This window comes from Heloderma suspectum, chromosome 3 (genome assembly GCF_057233095.1).
Source record: "Heloderma suspectum isolate Gila_16-S chromosome 3, 16-S_ref, whole genome shotgun sequence".
Classification (NCBI taxonomy): domain Eukaryota; kingdom Metazoa; phylum Chordata; class Lepidosauria; order Squamata; family Helodermatidae; genus Heloderma; species Heloderma suspectum.
This window is the reverse complement of record NC_139460.1, coordinates 222,062,406-222,083,961: the sequence shown is the minus strand read 5'-3', so window position 1 is coordinate 222,083,961 and position 21,556 is coordinate 222,062,406. Positions and strand designations below refer to the sequence as shown.

At 38.2% G+C, this 21,556-nt stretch overlaps 1 protein-coding gene across 2 annotated transcripts in view; it reads right to left on the bottom strand.

Moving 5' to 3' along the window:
* PTEN (phosphatase and tensin homolog) overlaps positions 1-21,556 on the bottom strand; it is a 63,251-nt gene that overhangs the window by 35,446 nt on the left and 6,249 nt on the right. For both annotated transcript variants that reach the window (XM_084845738.1, XM_084845739.1), the window contains 3 exons: positions 9,725-9,809; positions 4,580-4,624; positions 173-216 (listed from right to left, as the gene is read on the bottom strand). In XM_084845738.1, the coding sequence (XP_084701864.1) occupies positions 173-216; positions 4,580-4,624; positions 9,725-9,809 (174 nt within the window). The remainder of the gene's footprint in view (positions 1-172; positions 217-4,579; positions 4,625-9,724; positions 9,810-21,556) is intronic.

The window sequence follows — 21,556 nt, the reverse complement described above, 5'->3', positions numbered from 1 at the left end:
GATAAATGTCATACAAATTCATTATTTATTGTCTGTGACCGACATAAAAGTACTGAGTATCAAACTAATAAGGAATCCATAGCTTGTTACAACCTCTCTTAAGTGCTTTCAGTAGTCTATTTTATTTCTTAGTGTGGGAGGAATACATTCTAATGTGACAGAACAAACATACCTCTGCAGTTAAATTTGGCGGTGTCGTAATGTCTTTCAGCACATCTGAAAGAAATGTTACAATACATTAAGTACAAATATAACACCTATCAAGGAGACAAATGTACCATATTCAAGAGCTTTTAAAAACTTATTATATTCATAATGAGAGCATATACAAACAATACTTCTGTTAAGCTTCATATTTAAATATCTAGAAATTTAATGTGTTCTCCAAGCCATATGGATGAATGTAAATGTATTTGAAAATAGAATCTAATGAGTCTTCCCCAACCTGGTGCCCTTCAGACTGGGGAACTCACATCATCCCCAGCCACTGATGGCAGTTATAGTCTCACATCAGGAGAGTACCAGGTTGGGGATCTAAATCTAAAGCTAATCTAAAAAGTTAACTTTGAATTTTCTAAAGGAAGCCTTAGAAATATAACAATGTGTAGTAAACTACAATAGTGTGCAGTAGATTTGAATTGGGAAGACTTGGGTTTATATTCCCCAATATGCCCTTGGGCTCACTGAATTGGGCTCTGTCTGACCACTAACCATATTCTGTGAGGACAGGAAGGAAACCCCCATCTATACCACCCAGATCTCCCTAGAGAGAGGGGGGATACATAATAAAAAAACCCTTTGAGGGATCTCTCAAAATTTTGAGGGATCTCTCAAAATTTAGAAAACTCCTATTGTGACAAATTCTGACTAAGCTTCACCCCAGGGGTTTTTAGCTTTAATCAGTATGACAAATACTAAAAGTTTCTCTTTTTAAAAAAGGAAGTAAGATTATTAGTATATTTATCAAATTTGAGGTTGCTTTTTTAACTGCTTTACTATTAAAGAACCTTAGTAAATTTAATATTCTCAACTGGTTAGTGAACAAAGAGCTATCATCCCAGTTTGATGCACATCAACCCAGATTAACTATCTGTTGGCTAGGAGTTGAGGGGGAAGCCAAGTTCAGGCATATAAAAACATACAATCTGATGAGAGACAACTTAATGAAGAAATACACGCACAGAGGTAAAGAGGGGTCTCTGGCATACATCCAAACAAAGTTTGCAGTCTTTTAATTACAGTATATTTAAACTAGCATTCTTGTTACACTTGATTTTACTAACCTCATTGCCCTAATACTAATTTTCATAGGTTTCAAAGACCTTTCTCCTCCAAGAATTACCAGTTATGACTTATGCAAAAATGCTGAATTTATGCACTTACACATGGGCACCCATGTACACACCAAAATCAGGGCACAATTTGGCAAAAAGAGAGGGTTGAAGCAGATGTGTCACTTGGTGAATGGTGCAAAAAAGTAAATTCATTGTTACTATGAAAACTGACAGTAGATTGATTACCACCTTGATTAAGAATCCCGCCTTAAAGGCAGCCTACATTTTTTAAGAAATAAAAACAAATAAATAGCACAACAGCCAGAAAGTGCCCAAGCGGTCCATCCTTTAATCATGACCCTTCTTTGAGCCAGTGCCAACTTGTTCATTAGGGATCAAGGATAAACCATATGATCATGTGTACACACCTATCTGTGAAAATAACTTCCTCTTCCTGAATGAATTATCATGCAAGAAACATCCAATCTGGATGTACCCTGTGAGGATAAATGTAGTAACAGACTGACAGAATTCAGAACAAGTGATATGATACATCATTTATTTGTATCCCACCCAAAGTAAGTATCAGGCCCAGTAGGAGGAGGAGCAGGACCAGTAATTCTGATCAACTGGGTCTTATTGACAGTCTGCCATCATGATAACTGGCCAATGCTCAGAATTTCTGGAAGAGGTGTGACCTGCCTCTTCTGGAAACTATCATTTCCATTCATTGCTGTACTTCCCCCTGGAAGCGCTACACTGTGGCTGTTAGTGGTAGGGGCCATGCGTGTGCCGCCGCCTGCCCACCCAGGCCACCCATGGAAGGCCTCCATTGGATAGTACCCAATGACAGCAGAAGTGAAGCTGCCCCAGCAACCTCAGTGTTAGAGTTGAACACTGTTGAAACAGATGAGTGGTTGTCAGCATAACATACACAGTTCTTTGGATTGTTAAAATGTACTTGTGTCAACAGTTTTCAGTGCCTTTTTTTTCTTAATTTAAAAAATGTATGGGAAGTACATGCTATTGTCTTTCATTGTTTAAAATATTACAATACAAATTTCTACCTAATATAACATTTAAATTACATCAAGTGTGCTTAAATTCCGCCCTCCCCTTCAAAAATTTCAGATCCAAATACTTGTGGTATATTGGAACAAAAAAAAAAACAGAGTACTTTTTAAAGCTTTGTTGTTTACTAAATACAAGTAAAACAAATATGCTAAATTAGATCTCTCTAGGGCAGAGGTAGGCATCTTGTGGCCCTCCGGATGTTTTGGTCTACAGCTCTCATCAGCTCTACTGAGCATAGCCAATGGTGAGGGATGGTGGTAGTTGTTGTCCTCGAGATGCTTTGGCCTACAAGTTACCCATCCCAGTTTTAGAGGATCAGAACATTTTTCAGTGCAAATGCCCCTATGAAACTTAACCTAATCTGCAGTGGAAAATCTTCTGATACAAACTCAAACATTTCCTATGCAAATGATCCTATGTAAATTAACCTAATTTGCATTGGAACATTTTCTGGAAATTTTCTAATTCAAATTTTTCCAGAAAACTCACATCACTGCTTACCACAGGTGATCAGGTAAGTGGTTCTTTCCATGCATATATTAAAGTTGTTGTAAAATGGAGAATGCCATTCTGATGTCATACATTTGCTTATGTAGGCTAACAAAATATGTCAAAGGCTAACAGTGCATTCATAATTTTATCCATGAACTTCAAGATGAAAGATGAAGGGCCAGTTCATAAGGCACATCTAAGTAGTTTTAAAATCTAAATATTGGCAGGAAATAAGCCTAAGTCAAATGGTCCCTCACAATATTCCTAGTAATGCAAGCTGGTGTACCAGCTGCCACTCTTACTGGACAGGGATAGCCTGACTGCAGATATCCACTACCTTCTTCATCCACATTAGTTTACTGCAATATTTCATATGTGAGGCTGGCCTTTTAAGTCTGTTCAACAACTCCAGCCCATTCAAACATGGCAGTTTGATTACTGGCCAAGACATACTGGTCTAACCACATTACCGATGTTGAAAAATCTTTATTGAGTCCCAGTGTGTTTCTGAGCACAGTTAAAGGTATTGGTAGTATCCAATGTTAGTCCTACTTAGAGGAGACCCATTGATACAAACAAGACTTCAGTTAGTTCTATTCATTTCAATGGGTCTACTGAAAGTAGGAGTTACACTGGATACAACCCAATAATTTTGATCTTAAACATCCTACATGTCTTGGGACCTGAAAATTAATAAATACAATACTTGAAGGACCATCACATTCCATATGAACCTACATTTAAGATGTTTAAAATTCTCTACTACTTTTAATAGGTGACCGGTCGCTGTTGCTATTATTTGTCTGCTGTTTATCTGCATCTCTTTCTAATGTTGTTTGAAGTCTTTCAGGTTTCTTTTTTTTTTTTTTTACTGTAGACTGCTTCAACATAAAAACAGTATATATTTTTAAATAAAAAATTAATCTATCGGCCCCAAGAAAAACTCATATAGGAGAACTATGGGTTGGATCCAAACATCTCTTTCCTCTGTATCTGAGGAAGACTTCTTCCACTGGAGAAAAGGAAACATTGGCTCTAACTCAGCATTGCCAAAGTTCTTGATCTAGTAAATTACCAGAATACATCTCAAGGATCATTTTCAGTATTTCAAAAGCTCAACAGTTCCACCAGATCTGAAACCTGGTAATTATGCAATATATGTAATTTCTTCAACATAGCAATAAATTCAGAAAAGCATCTGTACTTTCAAAATGCATTCAAAATTACTGTTATTATTATGCAAGAAAAAACAAATCTGGAACATTAGCATTAAATATTTGGTTAATATATACTCCCTCACACTTCAAAATTCTAATAATAATGGCTAAAACATTATTCAATATATCATTATTTCTACCTAGTTTATCATATGCCCTAGAATCCTTGAAAAGAAATGTAACTACAATCAGAATTTGCTTTCCATTTGTACTAAAACAATGCATAATGATTTTGCATCAATGTAAAGATGTCATCAAATCAACAGAAACTGTCTGAATAATTTTGCTTTATCAGAAGGTTACAGGCTGTAAGATGGGCTTTCCGCCAAGCCATTTAAAGACAAAGTAACATTAGTCTGCACCACAATACTGCCCTTTCCAAAAGATCTAAATGTGTTACATTCAGCAATTTTGAAACTTTAACTCAGTAGAATATATTTGAAGTCTACCTTAACATTAAAAAAAACCCTTAATTACATATGGGTCATATTTAGGGTTGGTACATATAAGAAGTATACTTACAGATTGTATATCTTGTAATGGTTTTTATGTTTTGAATCCAAAAACCTTAAAGAAAAACACACGTCAAACATATATTTGATACCATTGTTTTAAATTGCTGTTCAGTAAAATATATCTACATGCACTGCCACTTAAATTTTGATATCAATTTTTAAATCAGAGTTTATTTCATGCAAATGTGGTTTCTTGTACTGCTGCTCTTTACTCACACAAGCTTTTCCTAAGAGCTACTAATGTGAGCAAGAGTGTCCTTTTTTAATTGTATATTTACATTTTAAGAAGCATTTGCCTTATTAAAGTTGAGTTGTAACACCATCTAGCAGGTGTTATTCTAAGGTAGTCTTGTTGTTTTAACACCAGTGATAATAATTCGAACTCTTAATATTGATGTTTAATTTTAAGATTTCATAAAAGCAGTCTCAAATTAAAAAATGCAATCCCAATTCAGATGGGAAAACTAAAACAGCACAACTTTTAAATTCATCACAGAATACATTAACATATCACATATGTTTACTCCGAAGTCAGTCCCAAATTAAATGGGGATTATTCCCAAGTAAACTGGCAAAGAACTGCAGTGGAAGTAACACAAGCCCTAATCTAGTGTAATCAAGTGCTAGATCTTGAAGACTAATTAAGAGAAATACTGCTCATGATTCTGTGCACACTTTCAGCTATGTAGAGTACCAAGAATTCACTACTATTTCCTTTTAACTAGTACTCTAAACAAGGTAACAGTGAGGAAACAAGCCTAGGATTCAGCAAGAATAGACCCAAACCTGAACAAGCAAGCTAGACAGGTAATACTACTCCCAACATCTTAAACAGCTTTTGCATTTACTGGACAATAAGTGTCACTGAAACAAATATCCTTGATAAAAATTAGCATATATTTATACAAGTGTAATTTTTCTTGCAATACCATCAACTGACCATATGAATCAATACCTCTCAAACTCCAAACAAAAATGTTTAATAGAAAACAATGCTTAACTGAGCTTGCTTGAGTGAGATTTTAAAAGGCCATATTTGCATATCACAGCAGGCCATCAATCCAGGATTTTAAATTGGTTTATGAATCCTGGCTTGTTTGCAAGTAATTAATTACAGTCCTCAATTCAGACATCACAGGAAGGTATGCTCAACTGCAACTTCCTGATTTGTTTACCTGATCACACAAAGGGGGAAGCTATCATCAGTCTGCATTCACCAGCAGAGTGCCCACGTACACATGGTTTATTAAGCCTTACCATGGCATACCATGACATGTGAACATGGACACTGAGTTACTTAAGTTTCAAAACAAGTACTTATCCAAACAACAAGCATGGACAAGTAATACGGACAAGTATAAGGGCAAGTACTTATCCTCTTTGGAGAAGAAGGAAGACTTGCTATAGCTACACTACATGCATAGTCTGTTCTGCAGCGTAAAGCCAGAAGTCCTTCCTGCAATACTAAGGGTGCAATCCTTAGACAGGAAAAAGTCCTACAACACCCCACATTCCCCAGCCAGCCATGGCTGGCTAGGGAATGTTGGGAGTTGTAGGACTTTTTCTGTGTAAACATGCATAGGATTGCTCCCTAAATGTATTATAATCATCTTATTTTTGGACTCATAGTAAGCCTCTCCATCAAACTCGTTCAAATTTGGAATGATTTAATATCCTCTCATTCTTATCCAGATACTGAAGTTTCAAAGGTGGCAGCACTGACTACACAGACAAGATTTTTTTAAAAAGAAGTGACCAGTGTGTGATTTCGGCTGGCTAAATATAAAGAAGTATGTCATTGCAAAGCCATTAGATATAACCAGGAAATCAAACCTCAACCAAGAAAAACCTAGGGAACTGCAAGACCACCAACGTGACATGCAAGCTCAATAAGCTACCAGGCTTTTACGTTCTCTTTCATACATTTTACTCATACCATTACTCATACTACCTTATTGGCCCATAGCATCTTATGTAGTAATGGCAAACTGACAGAAGAAGCAGGAGCATGTAAACAATATCTAAACTTTTTGGTGAAACATTAAGAGTTTTATGCATGCATATTGCCAATAGGAATTTAAACACCTGTGACCAAATCGACATACTTTTAGATAGCAAAACCTATTGTCACCCATAAATCCTAGGAAAACAGGCATACAAATAACTCCCCCACAGCACAATAATTATGCAAAAGTATTCTCATTATAACAACATGCTCAATTTCATGCAAGAGCCATTGTAGCTGAACAGTACGACTGCCAAGTTTCAGCTCAAGTCAAATTTTTGGTTTGGTAGCATTATAAATAATTTTAGAATCGAAGGTACTACAGAGCTCATTTAGTTGGGCATAAAACAGGAGTACAGGATCATCCAATATGGGCTGTTAGTCAGCAATCCTGGCAAAATACAGAATGGAATCACCCAGATTCTAGCACCAGTGATGACTTGCTAATCTCTGGCCCACAGTATCAAGCCATAACAGAAGTCCATCAACTGCTATACTGTATAATGAGTGGCAAGTATTATTTCCCAACAACTGTTTCTTCATCAAAAAAGCAGCCTTTTCTAAGAGCATAGGTTCAGTTTTAAAAGGTTTTATGTTTTTATTTAGTTCACATATTTATTTTAAACCAGGTAACTTTTAAGATAACTTAAATATAAAAGATCTGACTTTAAAAAAAATCTTAGATTAAAAAAAAATAAACTGATATTCATTCACTATAGCCTATACAAGCTGGAAGAAAGGTGTACAGAATCCAAGAACTAATCATATATATTAAAGTTTTCAACCTCTACCCCCAATCTTCCATTTGCCAGTTACTTCTTCATCTTTCCATTCTATTATCCGCGATATGCCTTTATGTCAACTAAAGTGATGCTTTCTTATGCCTGAACAGGATCCACCTATCTGTTAAGCATATTCCTACAAACCTATTCTCAAACCTTTACTACTATCTCGGTCTTTTCCTCTAACTTATCATCTGTTTCACATCCTTACACCTCACTATAAAGCTTCATCCTGTCAGTCTTAAATTTTCAACCCTCTGGGCAAGAACCAACCCACTTCTGTTTTCTATAGTCATGGCAAGGTAATACTCCTATATGAGCTCTTATTTCAGGATTCTATTATTTGCCTTCTATTTGTACCCACAATCTTTTGCCTTTTAAAAGGATATTTTCTAACCCTCTTCTTATCTTTGTGTTAGAAAGATTTTCACTAGAGATGCAATTGCAGCACCAAAATAAATCTCCAATCCCTAAGATACTATCACAATGAACAGTTATTTAATTCTGTATATGCTAGAATACACTGTTTTCCTGCATGAAAGTATTTTTTAATGTTACATCAATATGCATGTACCACAGTAAGGAGTGCAATTAGTCACTGCAAAACTTGTGTTTTCAAGTTTAAACTAAACACTATCTGCTAGAATTCTAGAAATCGGAGGCAAAGGTTTTAGGTCTACTTATCAGACAACCTGTTTTTACAATATACCTATGGTCAATGTGTGCTGTGTATATTATATATGGTTTAAAGGATACTGGGCATTCATCAAGCTAAGATGCAGAGTCCACTTCACCTACAAAAGGTTAATTAGAAACTTGCCTAGGGCACAAAGCAGTTGCCCCAAGGAGAAAAGCTATTATATTCTCTCTTCCTGGCACCTGCAACACATTTTATTGACCTAGGCTGAAAGAAGCCCAGCAGCCCTATCATAGCTGCTTCTCACAGATCCTTAAAGGTATGACAGTTTTAATAGCACTGTGGCACTCATTCTACCCCAAAGATGAACATTACAATAGCTAGGAAGGACAAGACAAGAAGGCACGGCTGCCAAGATTTTAGAAATTCATTTGAAAGTCTGGACTAGAGAGCCACATTTGTAAATTATATTGAACAACTTTGTTAGTAGTTTTGAAACGTTAATGATAGCTCATGTCTGGAGAATATTTCGGTTCTCCAGATTAAGAGCTGAAGATGCATCAGAGGAGTTTAGAAGACTATTTGAACAAGCAGTTCAGGAACTTGTCCTGCTACACTAATGTTTTGGACACATTTCAGCACTGAAATAAGACACTTCTATATCCACAGGTTCACACTTAGCACCAGTTGCAATACTTCAACTTTTAGATTAACCAGTTACATCTAAAGTTACTTTTATAAAGGTGAAGTCAGCCTAAGACTCATCTATGGGGTGGACTGGGGTTTTTATGTTGGGAGGAGGTATTCTAATAACAGTTTTCACAAAACAATTTGCAAATAATGCCACAAGACTGTATAAAAACACAATAAATCACTAATATTAAAACCATTTCTGTGTCCCCATCCTCTCCCCCACCCTTTCTTTTTTTGACCTATTTGTGCATTGTGTGTTGATATGTGTTATCTGTCAGCAGGCATGGGAGGAGTAGGGTTGGAGAGAATGGGAGGGGGGTTGAGGTTTGTTATTGGTATACTTAATACTCAAAACTTTACATTATAAAGAAGACCATTAAAACCAGGAAGGTAAATTTTTATGAAGCAATTAAACTCATCACCTAATTACCATCTTGCAATATGGATATTAAGTGCATACATCATGAATTCAGAGGCACTAGAATACTTGCTGCACTGGAATTGGGCTGATGGTGAACTGCATACATAAACTGCAAGATCAATGCAATACTACTAAAATTCTAGATTCAGTGTAATATTGCTAAGCAATGCCATTGTTAGTGGTCTTAAAACTAGAAAACCATCTTAAAACATAGTTTTGTTTCTGAGATGGGGGGGGGACGACACCACTGTGTTGGAATGGATATTTTACTAGCAATTTTTGCAAAATAGGCTATAATCTCACAAATAGAGAACATTGTGAAAGGGAACACAATAAACAGTGACTCTTTACCTTTTGTACGCAAAAAAGCTTGTATTTACGCATTTACTCCCAGATGAAATTCAGGGCTTGCTACTGTCCTACTACAGAGTGCTTTTGCAGAACAGAATCCCCACCCCCCACCCACCCCTCTCTCAAACATTGTGCTCCTCCAATCCCTTCTTATTTACCGGTTGCAATCAGCAATTAACCCAAAGGCTAAACGGACTGACAAACTGCAAAAAGATTAAGTCACAGAACAAGATGGGCAGACACACACACACACACACACTTACCTTACAACGTCATCAATATTGTTTCTGTATACTCCTTCAAGTCGTTCTGCAGGAAAACCCATTGCAATTATATTTGGATAAATATCTGAATGTTCAAGTTAAGGGAAATATTCAGAACATAACATCATAAAAGAACATATGCTGTGTGAAATATTTCAAGGACCAGCTATACAAAGTGGATTTAAAAAGCAGTTGCTCAGCCACTTTTAGAGACAAGAAATTCTAGAATTCTGTGCAGATGACCAAGTATAACAATTAAGCTGTGTTTCCTAAAAATGGCCTATCATTCAATTAAACTGTCCAGACTGGAAAGGTAACAGAGCAATGGGGAACCTCCAATCCACACTGTGGATGTTCCATGCCTGTCCATATGGCCTCCCTGATGACCCACCCCTAGGGAAGGGCAAGAGCAGTAGGGAGGAGAGAGGTTACTGCTTTATTGTGCTGTACACTGATGAGAAGAATCCTTTCATCACCATACAGCACAGAAACACTGTGACCCGGACCCGGAGAAAAACTGCTTTTTTCTCCCCATCTGGATTGGTCAGCTTCTACACCAAATAGGGAGGGGAGTCCCTATCCCATCTCACAGCACAGAAGCCAAATGTGGTGTGTGTGTGTGTGTGTGTGTGTGTGTAGAGAAAATTTGGTGTGCACAAAATTTGGTGTGCACCCCACTCCCGAGGTGCTTGTCCAGAGCCAATTTGGTCCTTGGGTTGAAAAAGATTCCCCACCCCTGAGTTAATAAAATAAAAAAAGACTGGAAGTACACGTTAAAAAAGACTAACACTTTGAAGGCAAGAAATTTACCTTTTGAAAATATATTCAAAACAGTATTAACTCACTCAGACACACTCTCTTCCTAAAGCCAGGCAAAGCCTTAAAATGTTGAGCATAAAATAAGTGTGCAACAATGACCACACACGGTAAATGGGAAGTATGTTCCCATTCACATTATCCCGGTGATAAATGCACCCCCAGATACACACTGCAGTGTGGATTAGTTTGGCACTGGATCTAGTTTTGTAAAGTCTTCTTCCCTTACCAATTCCACTCCATCATAAAGAAGACCAGTCCTGCAAATGTACATCTATAATTTCAGGGACAGAGGGATGGAGTAGGATGAACAACAACAACAAGAAGATTTACTGGTAACTCTCGTTGGTATGCAAGCACCCCCCCCCCAAAGCTCCTTTCTGAAAGTGGCCTCTTGCCAAAATTAGTTGCGGACCTTGGCAGTAACTACATGTGAGAATATCATCCACATTTTGGCCAATATTATAATTAGCACTATCAGGTCTGATATTACAACAACAACCTCTCCCCCACACCAAAGTCTCACCTCCATGGCTAGATAGGGACATTTGCCATTTAATTTTAAACAGTTGTGACTTTTCTGCTAAAATAACATTGCATTTTTCACATTATCAGTCATACTGTGCCACCTTCTCAGAGTATTACTTTACCCTTCCAGCAGAGGCAGGTATAGGATCAAAATCTTAATGGATAAAGACTCTGTGACACAGTATTACAAAAAAAAATAAAAATGCTTGTCTTTAGTATGTACAATAATCCCAAGAATTACTTGAAAGCAGAGGAAGTTTTGCTTCTTTTCTATACAAAGAAATATGACCTATTGCTTTTAAGCTCAAGCAGTATTACTACAGCTGCTATAGTATAGTCCATAGAGCTCAGGTACAGTCTACACTTGAGTTTGTGGGCCAAGAAGCAGGTTCATAACCACACAGTAGCCCCTTTCATTATCACTGTCAACATGAATTCATGTTGACTGAAGTGGCAAATCCCTGCTCCAATCAGATCATCTACAAGAGTAAAAGCAAAAGCAGCTTGTACATTTGGGCTGGCTAGACAAGCTCTTGAGGCACATGGAGCAAGTGACCACACGTAATACTAGGAGATAAAGAACATCTCCTTTTGGTGTACCATCGTATGTCACTCAAAAAAAATTGTGAAAACCCGATAAGCAGTTATATTGTACTGGCAACAGAGCATATCTATGGCAAGTACAGCATAAACACTGCTGTGGTTTGGATTGAAAAAGTAGGCTTTTTCTAAGCATACCCAAAGTGCAGTTCTGTTAATCTGACAGGAAACGTTCCTCCTGTGCAAGCACCGGGTCATTACTGACTCCTAGAGGGACGCCGCTTAACGCTGGCGTTTTCACGGCAGACTATAGTGGGGTGGTTTGCCATTGCCTTCCCCAGTTGTGACTACCTTTCCCCCAGCAAGCTGGGTACTCATTTTACCGACCTCGGAAGGATGGAAGGCTGAGTCGACCTGAGCCGGCTACCTGAGACCCGGCTTCTGCTGGGATCGAACTCAGGTCGTGGGAAGAGTTTCAGTTGCAATACTGCCACCTACCACTTAGCGCCACAGGGACAATTGCAAATACTGGTTGTGTTCCAAGTGAAAGACTGACAACACAGCTTTCCTTAAAAGTTGAATTAATTTGTATTAGTGAGGAGGCATACAGACAGGTAACTCAATGCCCTAGGACCAGGTTACCTGAAGGATTACCTCTTCCCATATGTACATACCCAGACCATGGGATTATTCTCAGAAAACCTTTCTCCAAGTGCCCCCACCAAGTGAGATATGGTGGGCACTGTGGAAAGTGCCTTCTTTGGTGGTGGCACCCCAGCTATGGTACGCTCTCCCCAGAGCTCAACTGGCACCTACTCTGTGGTTTTTCAGTGCTAAGTGAAGACCTTTATATATTTCCCAAGCCTTTAACAAGTTTAAATCTAAAACCTCTTGGTGTTTTTATTATACTGAATTTATTCTCTGCTACTGGAGTTTTCATACTACATTATGTTCTATTGTTCATAGTTGTGTTTTATTGTTACTGCAAGCCACCCAGAGAAATTTGTTAATGGGTGGTATATAAACATTGTCAATAAATAAATGGTGGCAGTCAAAAGCAGCTTTTACTAGCCATACAATTTGCTATTTGCCAGGGGTAAGTAGTCATTTCCCCAGTTAAGTGGCAACTTGCATCATACCAACACACACTATCTATCCACTAGTGACAGTGTTCTTGAAGCACTATTTTAGGAGCCAGGTGCTTGCTGCATTTCCCAACTTCTCTATCTTCTGGCCTTAAAACAGCCATTTCATCTTTAAAGGCCAGAGTAGAGAACATATGCATCGAAACATAGAGCCTCCAAGGTGGCTATAGTGGTTCTCCGAGGTAAGGAAAATGCAGCAGTGTCTGATATGTCCGTTCTGCCCACATTCTGCTCTTGCTCTCTCTTTGGCCAACAGTCAGAAAAACGTAAAAGTCAAGCCACCATAGCAATGTGTTTGACAACAAACTTCATGGCACCTGTTAACCTGGCTTTAAGCTCCTGGTGAGTGCCACAGCAACAAGAAGATCCCATGTTTGTCGTGGAGGCAGAACAGTAGGCAGGAGTGAGAAGGATAAAAGAGCAGGAGCAGAAGATATACAGGGTTGGGGTGGGCATACATTGTATAATTATTTGCAAAGCTGTTTAAGAGGTAGACATTATACCCATACCTCACAAATCAGCAGGGAGAAGCCCCACACAGAAGCGTGGTATGGACAGGTGGAATCTTACTGAGCTTTTTTTACTCACACAATGGGTCTCCCCAGCAGTTTTTCCTCCTGATGGGTGTTCTGTGAATCCAAGTATGGATAGAAAAGTACAGACAGGGGAAGGGTTCAGCCCCCCACCCCAATGCTGAGTTTATGTCTCCCTTTCCTGCATATGCATCCACACACACTTTATAGGGAATCTGCAATGACCCAAGTTAGGTCTTGCTGCTATCACTTCTAGTTGTACCTTGAAAAACTAATTAGTTGCTTACTATGATAATTTCTACTAATAAAAAGGAGCATCACTTAATCAGTTACACAATAGTTTTAACATGAAAGCAGGGCAAGAAAGCTACGATGCAAATGGTTTCCAGCAATTAGTACATTTCTATAGTGCACTGCAAAAAGCAATTTAATCAAGGTTTGTTAATAAATAGAATCATTTCCAAGCCAATGTCTCCTTAGGTTGTACTTTTCCTACCAGAAAGTTATATTTGCAATAAGCAGAGGTCTATATGATAAACAACTGCTAAATACTCAATACATTGCTAATTATACAGCTTATAGATGCAAACTCATTTGCTATTTATGAATAAGCTATCAATTTAAAAGGTTCACATTGAGGAAATAATTACTTTATCAACACACCTAGAAAAGATTAAACTGATGTCACTGTATAAGTGAATGCCTTAACATTATTTTAGGCATGCTGTGTCAGGACAGCTATAATGCAAGGATGTTAAAAGCTCTCAATTGGGGAGTGGAAGCAAGTTGTACTTGAAGATTTGCTTCTTAATTTCCCTTATGAAGTATCAGTTATTAGCAATGAGCTCAGTTATGCTATCTGACTACCTAATGTTTTGCCTCCTTCTTTGCTAACATTTTAGAGCAAAACTGGTATGAAATAGCAATGAACAGACCAGTAGGAGGGAAACATGACATAAGAAAATGTAAACTCATCTTTCAAGAACAACAAGTTCTGACTGACCAGTTTAAATATGCAAGTATTAATCTCCAGGAAGAAGTCATGTGTGCACACCCGTAGTCACATGTCCTGTATTTTTTTGTCCAGCACTTCTCAACCCTGCAATGAACTATTTCAAAGTGGCCTCAGCCATGATATACTTTTGCTCACAAGTATGCCTGGCATTTTAAAAAACTGTATATTGCATATCTCTGCCTTTAGCAGCAAAACATAGCTATGCCCTGGCAGGAGATATTAGAACCTTTGTTAAAGCCACACAGTGCAGCACAGGGCCTGCAGGAAATACAATTTTACACTTCAATATTATGTACACTTACTTGGAAGTAAGTAAATTCAGTGGGACTTTCTTCTGAGAAAACATAACATAGGATATATTATCAGAATGCTAGGGTCTGTACTGGACTGCTCACTTAAGTATGGAAGTATGGATCTGGAAGCAGGCTCAGAAACAGCGTTTTCCCCTCAAGATAATAAAAACAAATATTTGAAGGACATCTGCACTCTCTAACACAAACTGTAGTATCTCTGTGCATCCCTTAATTTAATGAAGAAACTATGTCTCCTTAGTACCTCATGATTTGATAAAAAAAGGACTGCTTCATCTACCTTTGCCACCAAATTTTAGCTGTAAACAATATTCACATATAATCTTCATTACAAAAGCATGGAATGCCCAAGTTTTCCCTTTGCTGTTTCCTCTCTAGCAGAATGGAAATGACCAGAGGAAGAATTTATTCAGGAACAGTGAATTTCTGGATAGCAATACAGAAGTGCCTAGAAGTAAACAGTTAAAAAAATCAAATACAGAAAGGCATGCCAAACGAGACTAGTCTGAATTAAATGTAAGGTGTAAAGCAGGGGTGGGAAACTTCAGGGGTCTGGGGATCACATACCACCCCCAGGCTGCACTCCTGCCACAGCTGCAATTTGATGGTAATGGTAGCACCAAAAAAATATGGCTGCTTGCTGCTGAAATTTGGCAGCAACCCACTAGAGCTTTCAAAAGGACAAATTTAGCTTGAAAACCACACAAGAGGAAGGGGGATCACATGTTGCTCACCCATGACATAAAGGAGATATAAGGTTATTTAACAACATACACAAAGTTATTTACAAAAGAAAAAATTTTTGTTGGATATTTAACAAAAAACAAGAGAGGGGAAGTGTGATAGATCATGATATCCAATGAACAAGCCAAAGAAAGTTTAGACAATGTAAAAATATTCAAATCCGAAGGGCCTGATGACATTCACCCAAAGATTCCATGGGAGTTAGTAGGTCTTAGATCCAGAAGCAATTACGTGCCTGAACTCATGGAAAACTGCCATGGTTCCAAAAGATTGAAGACCAAAAATTTAGCATTAATCTTTTGGAAAAATGGGAAGCAGAAGGACATTACTGTTTGGCTTCTATACCTCTGAAGAGGAGACCTATAAAAAAATGAATTACTAGCAGTCAGCATTATTTACAATAAATTATGCCAACCTTAACTAATTTGATGTTTTAGTAATATGACTGCAGTGGGAAGAGTATACCTTTACTGCTAAGTCTTGGCTTTGCCTTACGAGAAAAGTTGAGAAAATGTGAGAAACTATGGCAAAAAAGGATAAAATTTATTGAAAAGCTGCACAAAGAATCTAGTAAAATAGATCGTTATCAAATCGGAAGAAATATCCAACAGTGCACTATGGGGTTCCTTTCAATACCTTTATCAATGACTCAGTTAAAGAAGTTGACAATACGCTAATGAAATTAATGAGTGATCCAAACCCAAAGGATTGCAAGATCTTTAGAGAATACACTTAAATATATTAGAGAATATTTTGGAGAGTTAGATGTATAACAATGATACAAAGAAAAAAGATGAAGGGGTGTGTGTGTATACATATGCATATATCTATATTACATATATGTACACACACACACACAGGAGGGGACAAGAAAGAAAGGAGAAAAGATAATTAGCTAAACAGCTGCACTTCTAAGGAAAACTCAGAGGTTATAGTGGATAAACTGAGTATGGGTCAAATTATGTAGAGGCACAAAAGGACCAATGCCAATATAGACTGCATTAAGAACAATACTGTCTTGAAGTTTCGAAATAATAACCAAACCACTCTGTTCAGGACTGATGAAGAACAAATTTGTGTTCTGGGCATCAGAACTCAAGAACAAAGGAAGGATTTGTAACATACTAAGAGCATCCCTGCTAGATTAAACAAAGGCCCATCTAGTCTAGCATCTTGTTTCTAACACTGGCCTGACAGATGTTTCCAGAAACCTTCACGCCCTGCTTGCAGGCTAATAGACTTTTCCTGCTTTTTAATCCCCACCTATTGGTATTTGCTGAAGTTCAATCTAGCTATCATGGCTATTCAATGTTGAATTGAATTTGTATAATTATTAATCAGAAGAGAGTTATGAAGATGACAGTCTAGAAACTATATCAGAACAAAATATTTCATACACTCGGTGTGTTCAATGAAGAGGAACTGAGGGGAATATGTTGACAATTAGAAGCAACACTTTTAAAGTAGAGGGAAGTGGGTTTAGGTTAAATATTAGAAACACCTGCTAGCTATGACAGAGGTTCAGCAATAGAAGGCACTGCTTTGGGAGGTAATAGATTTTTCTTCAAGGTTTCTAATTTTTCAAGGAATCTTGCATCAGGGTCTGGAAATCTGAGAAAGAAATCTGGGCACTGTAAAAAAAAATGGCTGTCATGTGGGGTGTGGCAAGTCACAAAATTTACCACAAAAGCACCTATTTCGCACCTATTTCACAAAAAGGCAAAGAACAAAACCAATTTTCTTCCCTCCTCTAAACCACTCAGTATAAACTGCTTTAAAATTTTATTATATTAAGAAATATGCATTATTTATAAATAAATAAATAAACTGAGTTCAAGGAGTCTTACTCCCAGCTAAGTAGGTATAGGATTGCAGCCTTACAGTACTATCCTATGCAGGTTTACTTAGAAGTAAGCCCCACTGAGTTAATTAAGACTTACACCCAAGTGTGCATGCATAGATTTGAGCCTAAGTTCTTACAGATCAAATTTCAGAATATTAGTGCATGCAACTCCCTATCTCTAAAAATGTAAACATTAATTAGACTGGGAATAATTTATATCTTGAAAACACAGCTATAAAGTGCTACACATAGATTATATGAATAAAATCACAACCTTATAGATGTTTTAATACTACTTCATTTACTTAAGGATTTCAAATTTGCTAAACTACTGTATTAACAGAAGCACAAAGGACATCAATTTCATGATGCTGGGCAAAAAGGCCCTTTTAAAACCAGCAAAGAAACCAGAGAATGCGATGGTAAAGCTGGCATTTCTCTTTTTTTCCCACTGTCTTCTTAAAGCTACTGAACTGTATCACTACAACATTTACCAAAGCAGCAGTAGGGCATTATTATTAATTTGCCATTATCAACAACTTCTTTTAGATACATAAAAAATGGTATGTCAGGAAAAAATACATATCCTAAGCCATCTATTTTAATTCATTATTCATTTTGCACATTTTTTTCAGCAGCATCATTACTTTCCATTAAAATTATGCACTACCACAAAGATACTTTTCTGCATTAAAAGATGCATCTGATCACTAATATTTTAAAGGTATGCACGACACACATTTTTCAACCCAAAAACATACAATCTCCTTAAGATGCCCTATATGGTCTCCAACTATAACACTGCTCTTTTTTGTTCAATGCTCTACATTTACACTAAAGTAGCCCACCTTTTCAGAGCCTCATGACACACAAGTATCTAGCATTTCACAGAGGAACTCTGTGAACTCTGTGTCTACCTAACAACAGTTCACCAAGAGGATAGCCTTCATCATTTTTCTATGGCAGAAGCAAATAATTTCGGCGTTATGTGAAATTATCAGTTTTTGTTCCATGATTAAAACAAACACCAATAAGTTCCTAAGGATCTAATAAGCTTAGATGCAGGGCAGGAGAGGTAACAACTTCCACACACCATTGTATTTCATGGGGTTGCACCCTGAGTAATTTCATCTCAACCAAATGGCACTAAAATAGCTGTTAGAAGAGTTTTTTTTTAAACTACAGCTTTTATTAACTACTTTTATTTACTACTAGCAAAACACAGTGAAAAGGAGACCAAAGGATCTGTACATTGCAGAGACACCCATGGGACACAATGCATTTGTTAGCTATGTGCACTGATACATGGTATTCCTCTGCAGGAACCGTGTTAGCAGGGACCAAGCTGCCAAGTATCAGAGGAATTGACGTGAAGCCCAAAGGAAACGCATTCAGCAACTTTCTGGAAAATTCAGATAAATACCAGCTTTACAATAGGATTCTTTCCGATTTGAAAAGAGAGATTAACCAAACTTCATGAAAATGATGTATCCTTTCTGAGGAGAAATGTACAGTTTGAAAGCTGATCCAAGGAAGAGACATCATATAATAGAAAACTCCATTCTCTGAGTGTGGATTCTTATCTGGCCAAAATGAAATCATCCATGCACAAGACAGACTTATCAGCAAGCTTGGAGAAAATCCCAAGGTTTGTAGAAGTATAAAAGTCTAAACAGGGGAAACCAAGAAGGACCGAGCATGGTCAGTGGCCACAAAAGACTGGCTGACTGTTTGCAGGGGCAGGGGTTCAGAAGACTAGGGGGCAAATGAAATGGATTATCTTGGAACAGAGCATGACTAGCAAGGCCTGAAAAGGAACACTGGAACATTTTGTTGCAGGTCCCATTTATGTATTTTATATTAGCAAAATGCCCACCATACAGTGGGTGTATATACGGGAGGAAGCAATAGGAAGGTCTTCCACACACTGCTTCCCTCCAATCTCAGTTGCCTGCTTTCCATTTCTGCAACACATGGCAGTTACCCTGTCTATCAGAACAGTAATACTACAATCACAAAAGCCATTGTGATGTAGCTAGTCAATAGGATATCTGACCCACAGTGGAGAAGACCTGACTCCATGAAGCCCAATGGGTGACACTGGACAAATACCGTTCTCTCAGCATAACCTACCTCACAGTGCTGTTGTAAGTTGGATAAGATGTACACCATCCTAAGATTCTTGGAGGGAGGAATAAAAATGTGATAAAAATAGTTAAAAGTGTCAGAATATTATGGAAGCTAGGGAATGGGCAACCATAGCGACAAGACTAGTTGATATAAAGGGCTTTTAAGACCTACTAGTATGGATAAGTATACATGCAAAAAAAATCTATTTACACAGTCCAAGTTACAAATGCATGTCAGAACGGAGATGCCTTAATAAACCTTTACCACAAAAGGCAGGCAATTGCCAGATCCAGTTTAACTAAAAAACAGATTTTGACTTTTCAGCTGATTTAGCATAAATTCACAATACTAACACTTGTGAGTATGACATTATTTTACTGGCTTTATTTTAATGTTTAAAATGTTTAAGGAATACAACTGAAATTATCATATTAATAGTAATATTTTATAGACTTCCCACAACAGCAATTACCATTTCAACTAGACTGAAGAATATTAAAAACACAACATCTAATCCTGTTCAACTAAAGACCAGATATGGCCCAAGGGTTCTGATACTCAGTTTATGGCTGAATAGCAGTACTGCCATTTTGATTTTGCCTCTTATGGTAGGATGCAATTCGCTGACCCCATGCTACCACTCACTCATGTTTTAGAGGGAGACAGGAAGTTAAGCAGAATCTGCCTTCCAGGCTGAAGCGTAATGGAGCTCAGAGTCCTCAAAACAAAGCAGCAAAAAAAAAAAAAAGAGGAAGCTCTTTACAGGGCAAGGCAGACCTGGGAAGGTGGCAGCCACTCAAAATGCAGCTGCGAATACTGTATGATCAGTTACATCAGAGGGGGGAGCTTTGCTGGAATGAAAGAGCAAACTATGAAGGAGAGCTAACCACTTGTCAACTCTATTCTGAAGAGATGGAGCAAAATGAAATGAACTTTGTCTCTTTAAGCTCTAGCGCAGCTTTCCCCAATCTGGTACCCTCCAGATGTTTTCAGCTTCAACTCCCATGAGCCCCAGCACCAATAGTCAGGAATGCTGGGAGTCATACTAGGTTGGGGAAGGCTGCTCTAGTGAGCCACTGAGCATTCCCATACCTACAAGGAAGCCCAGATAAGGGCAGAGCATTCCATCATATTGACTTTCCTCCTCACTGCACCTGCCGAATTTGCTCGAGGGTTGCCCCACTCCAGACATTTTAGGGTGTGCATGAGGCTACAGAGGGGAGGAGGAATCCATTCTGCCAACATTATTCATTTCACTGATGGGAGACACCAGTGGATACTAACCCAATGTAAACCCCACTATAAACTATTGGGCTGGATTTAGACTTGCTCCTGCAAAGAGCTCCTTCTGGTGGTGGAAGGAGTTAGGACCAAGTGGATATTTCCTGCCAGAGGAAGGGGGTGGAGCAGTGATTTCCTCAGATTCCCCCTCACTCTGCAACCCTCAGTGCCACCTCTCACTGTTCTAACCCTCTGGAAAAGCATGGGAGATGGGGGCTGCAGGGGAATCAGAGAACATTGCCACTCTGCCCCCTTCCTCCAATGCCAGCAGATCTCCACTGAGCGCAAGTAATCCAAACCATTAAGCAGTGGGAGTTGTATGAAGCTCACCTCATGGTAGGCAAACTGTGATTTGTGACCCAAGATGGTAGATGGAATGTGTGGTTAATAGCTTGAATTCCTACAAATAAAACCCAAATTATCCATCTTTGAAACACTTAATTGCATGAACAAGTCGTACTTCTGGCATGCCATAATTTGGATGTTTGCAAAAAAGGAAAGGTTCCTCCTGTGCAAGCACCGGGTCATTACTGACCCCTAGAGGGACGCTGCTTGTGCTGGCGTTTTCATGGCAGACTATAGCGGGACAGTTTGCCATTGCCTTCCCCAGTTGTGACTACCTTTCCCCCAGCAAGCTGGGTACTCATTTTACTGACCTCAGAAGGATGGAAGGCTGAGTCGACCTGAGCCGGCTACCCGAGACCCAGCTTCTGCTGGGATCGAACTCAGGTCATGGGGAGAGTTTCAGTTGCAATGTTGCTGCCTACCACTCTGCGCCACACAAGGCTCTGGATGTTTGCAAATTAACATTTTATTTTATTCCTAAACTCTTAGGAATTTGGGTAGTATGGGGAACCCTGTCTTGACCTTTTTAGACCCTGTTCTCGAAACACTATTATACAATATTTGAAGTCCACATTATTTCTATATAAAGAATTTTTACTTG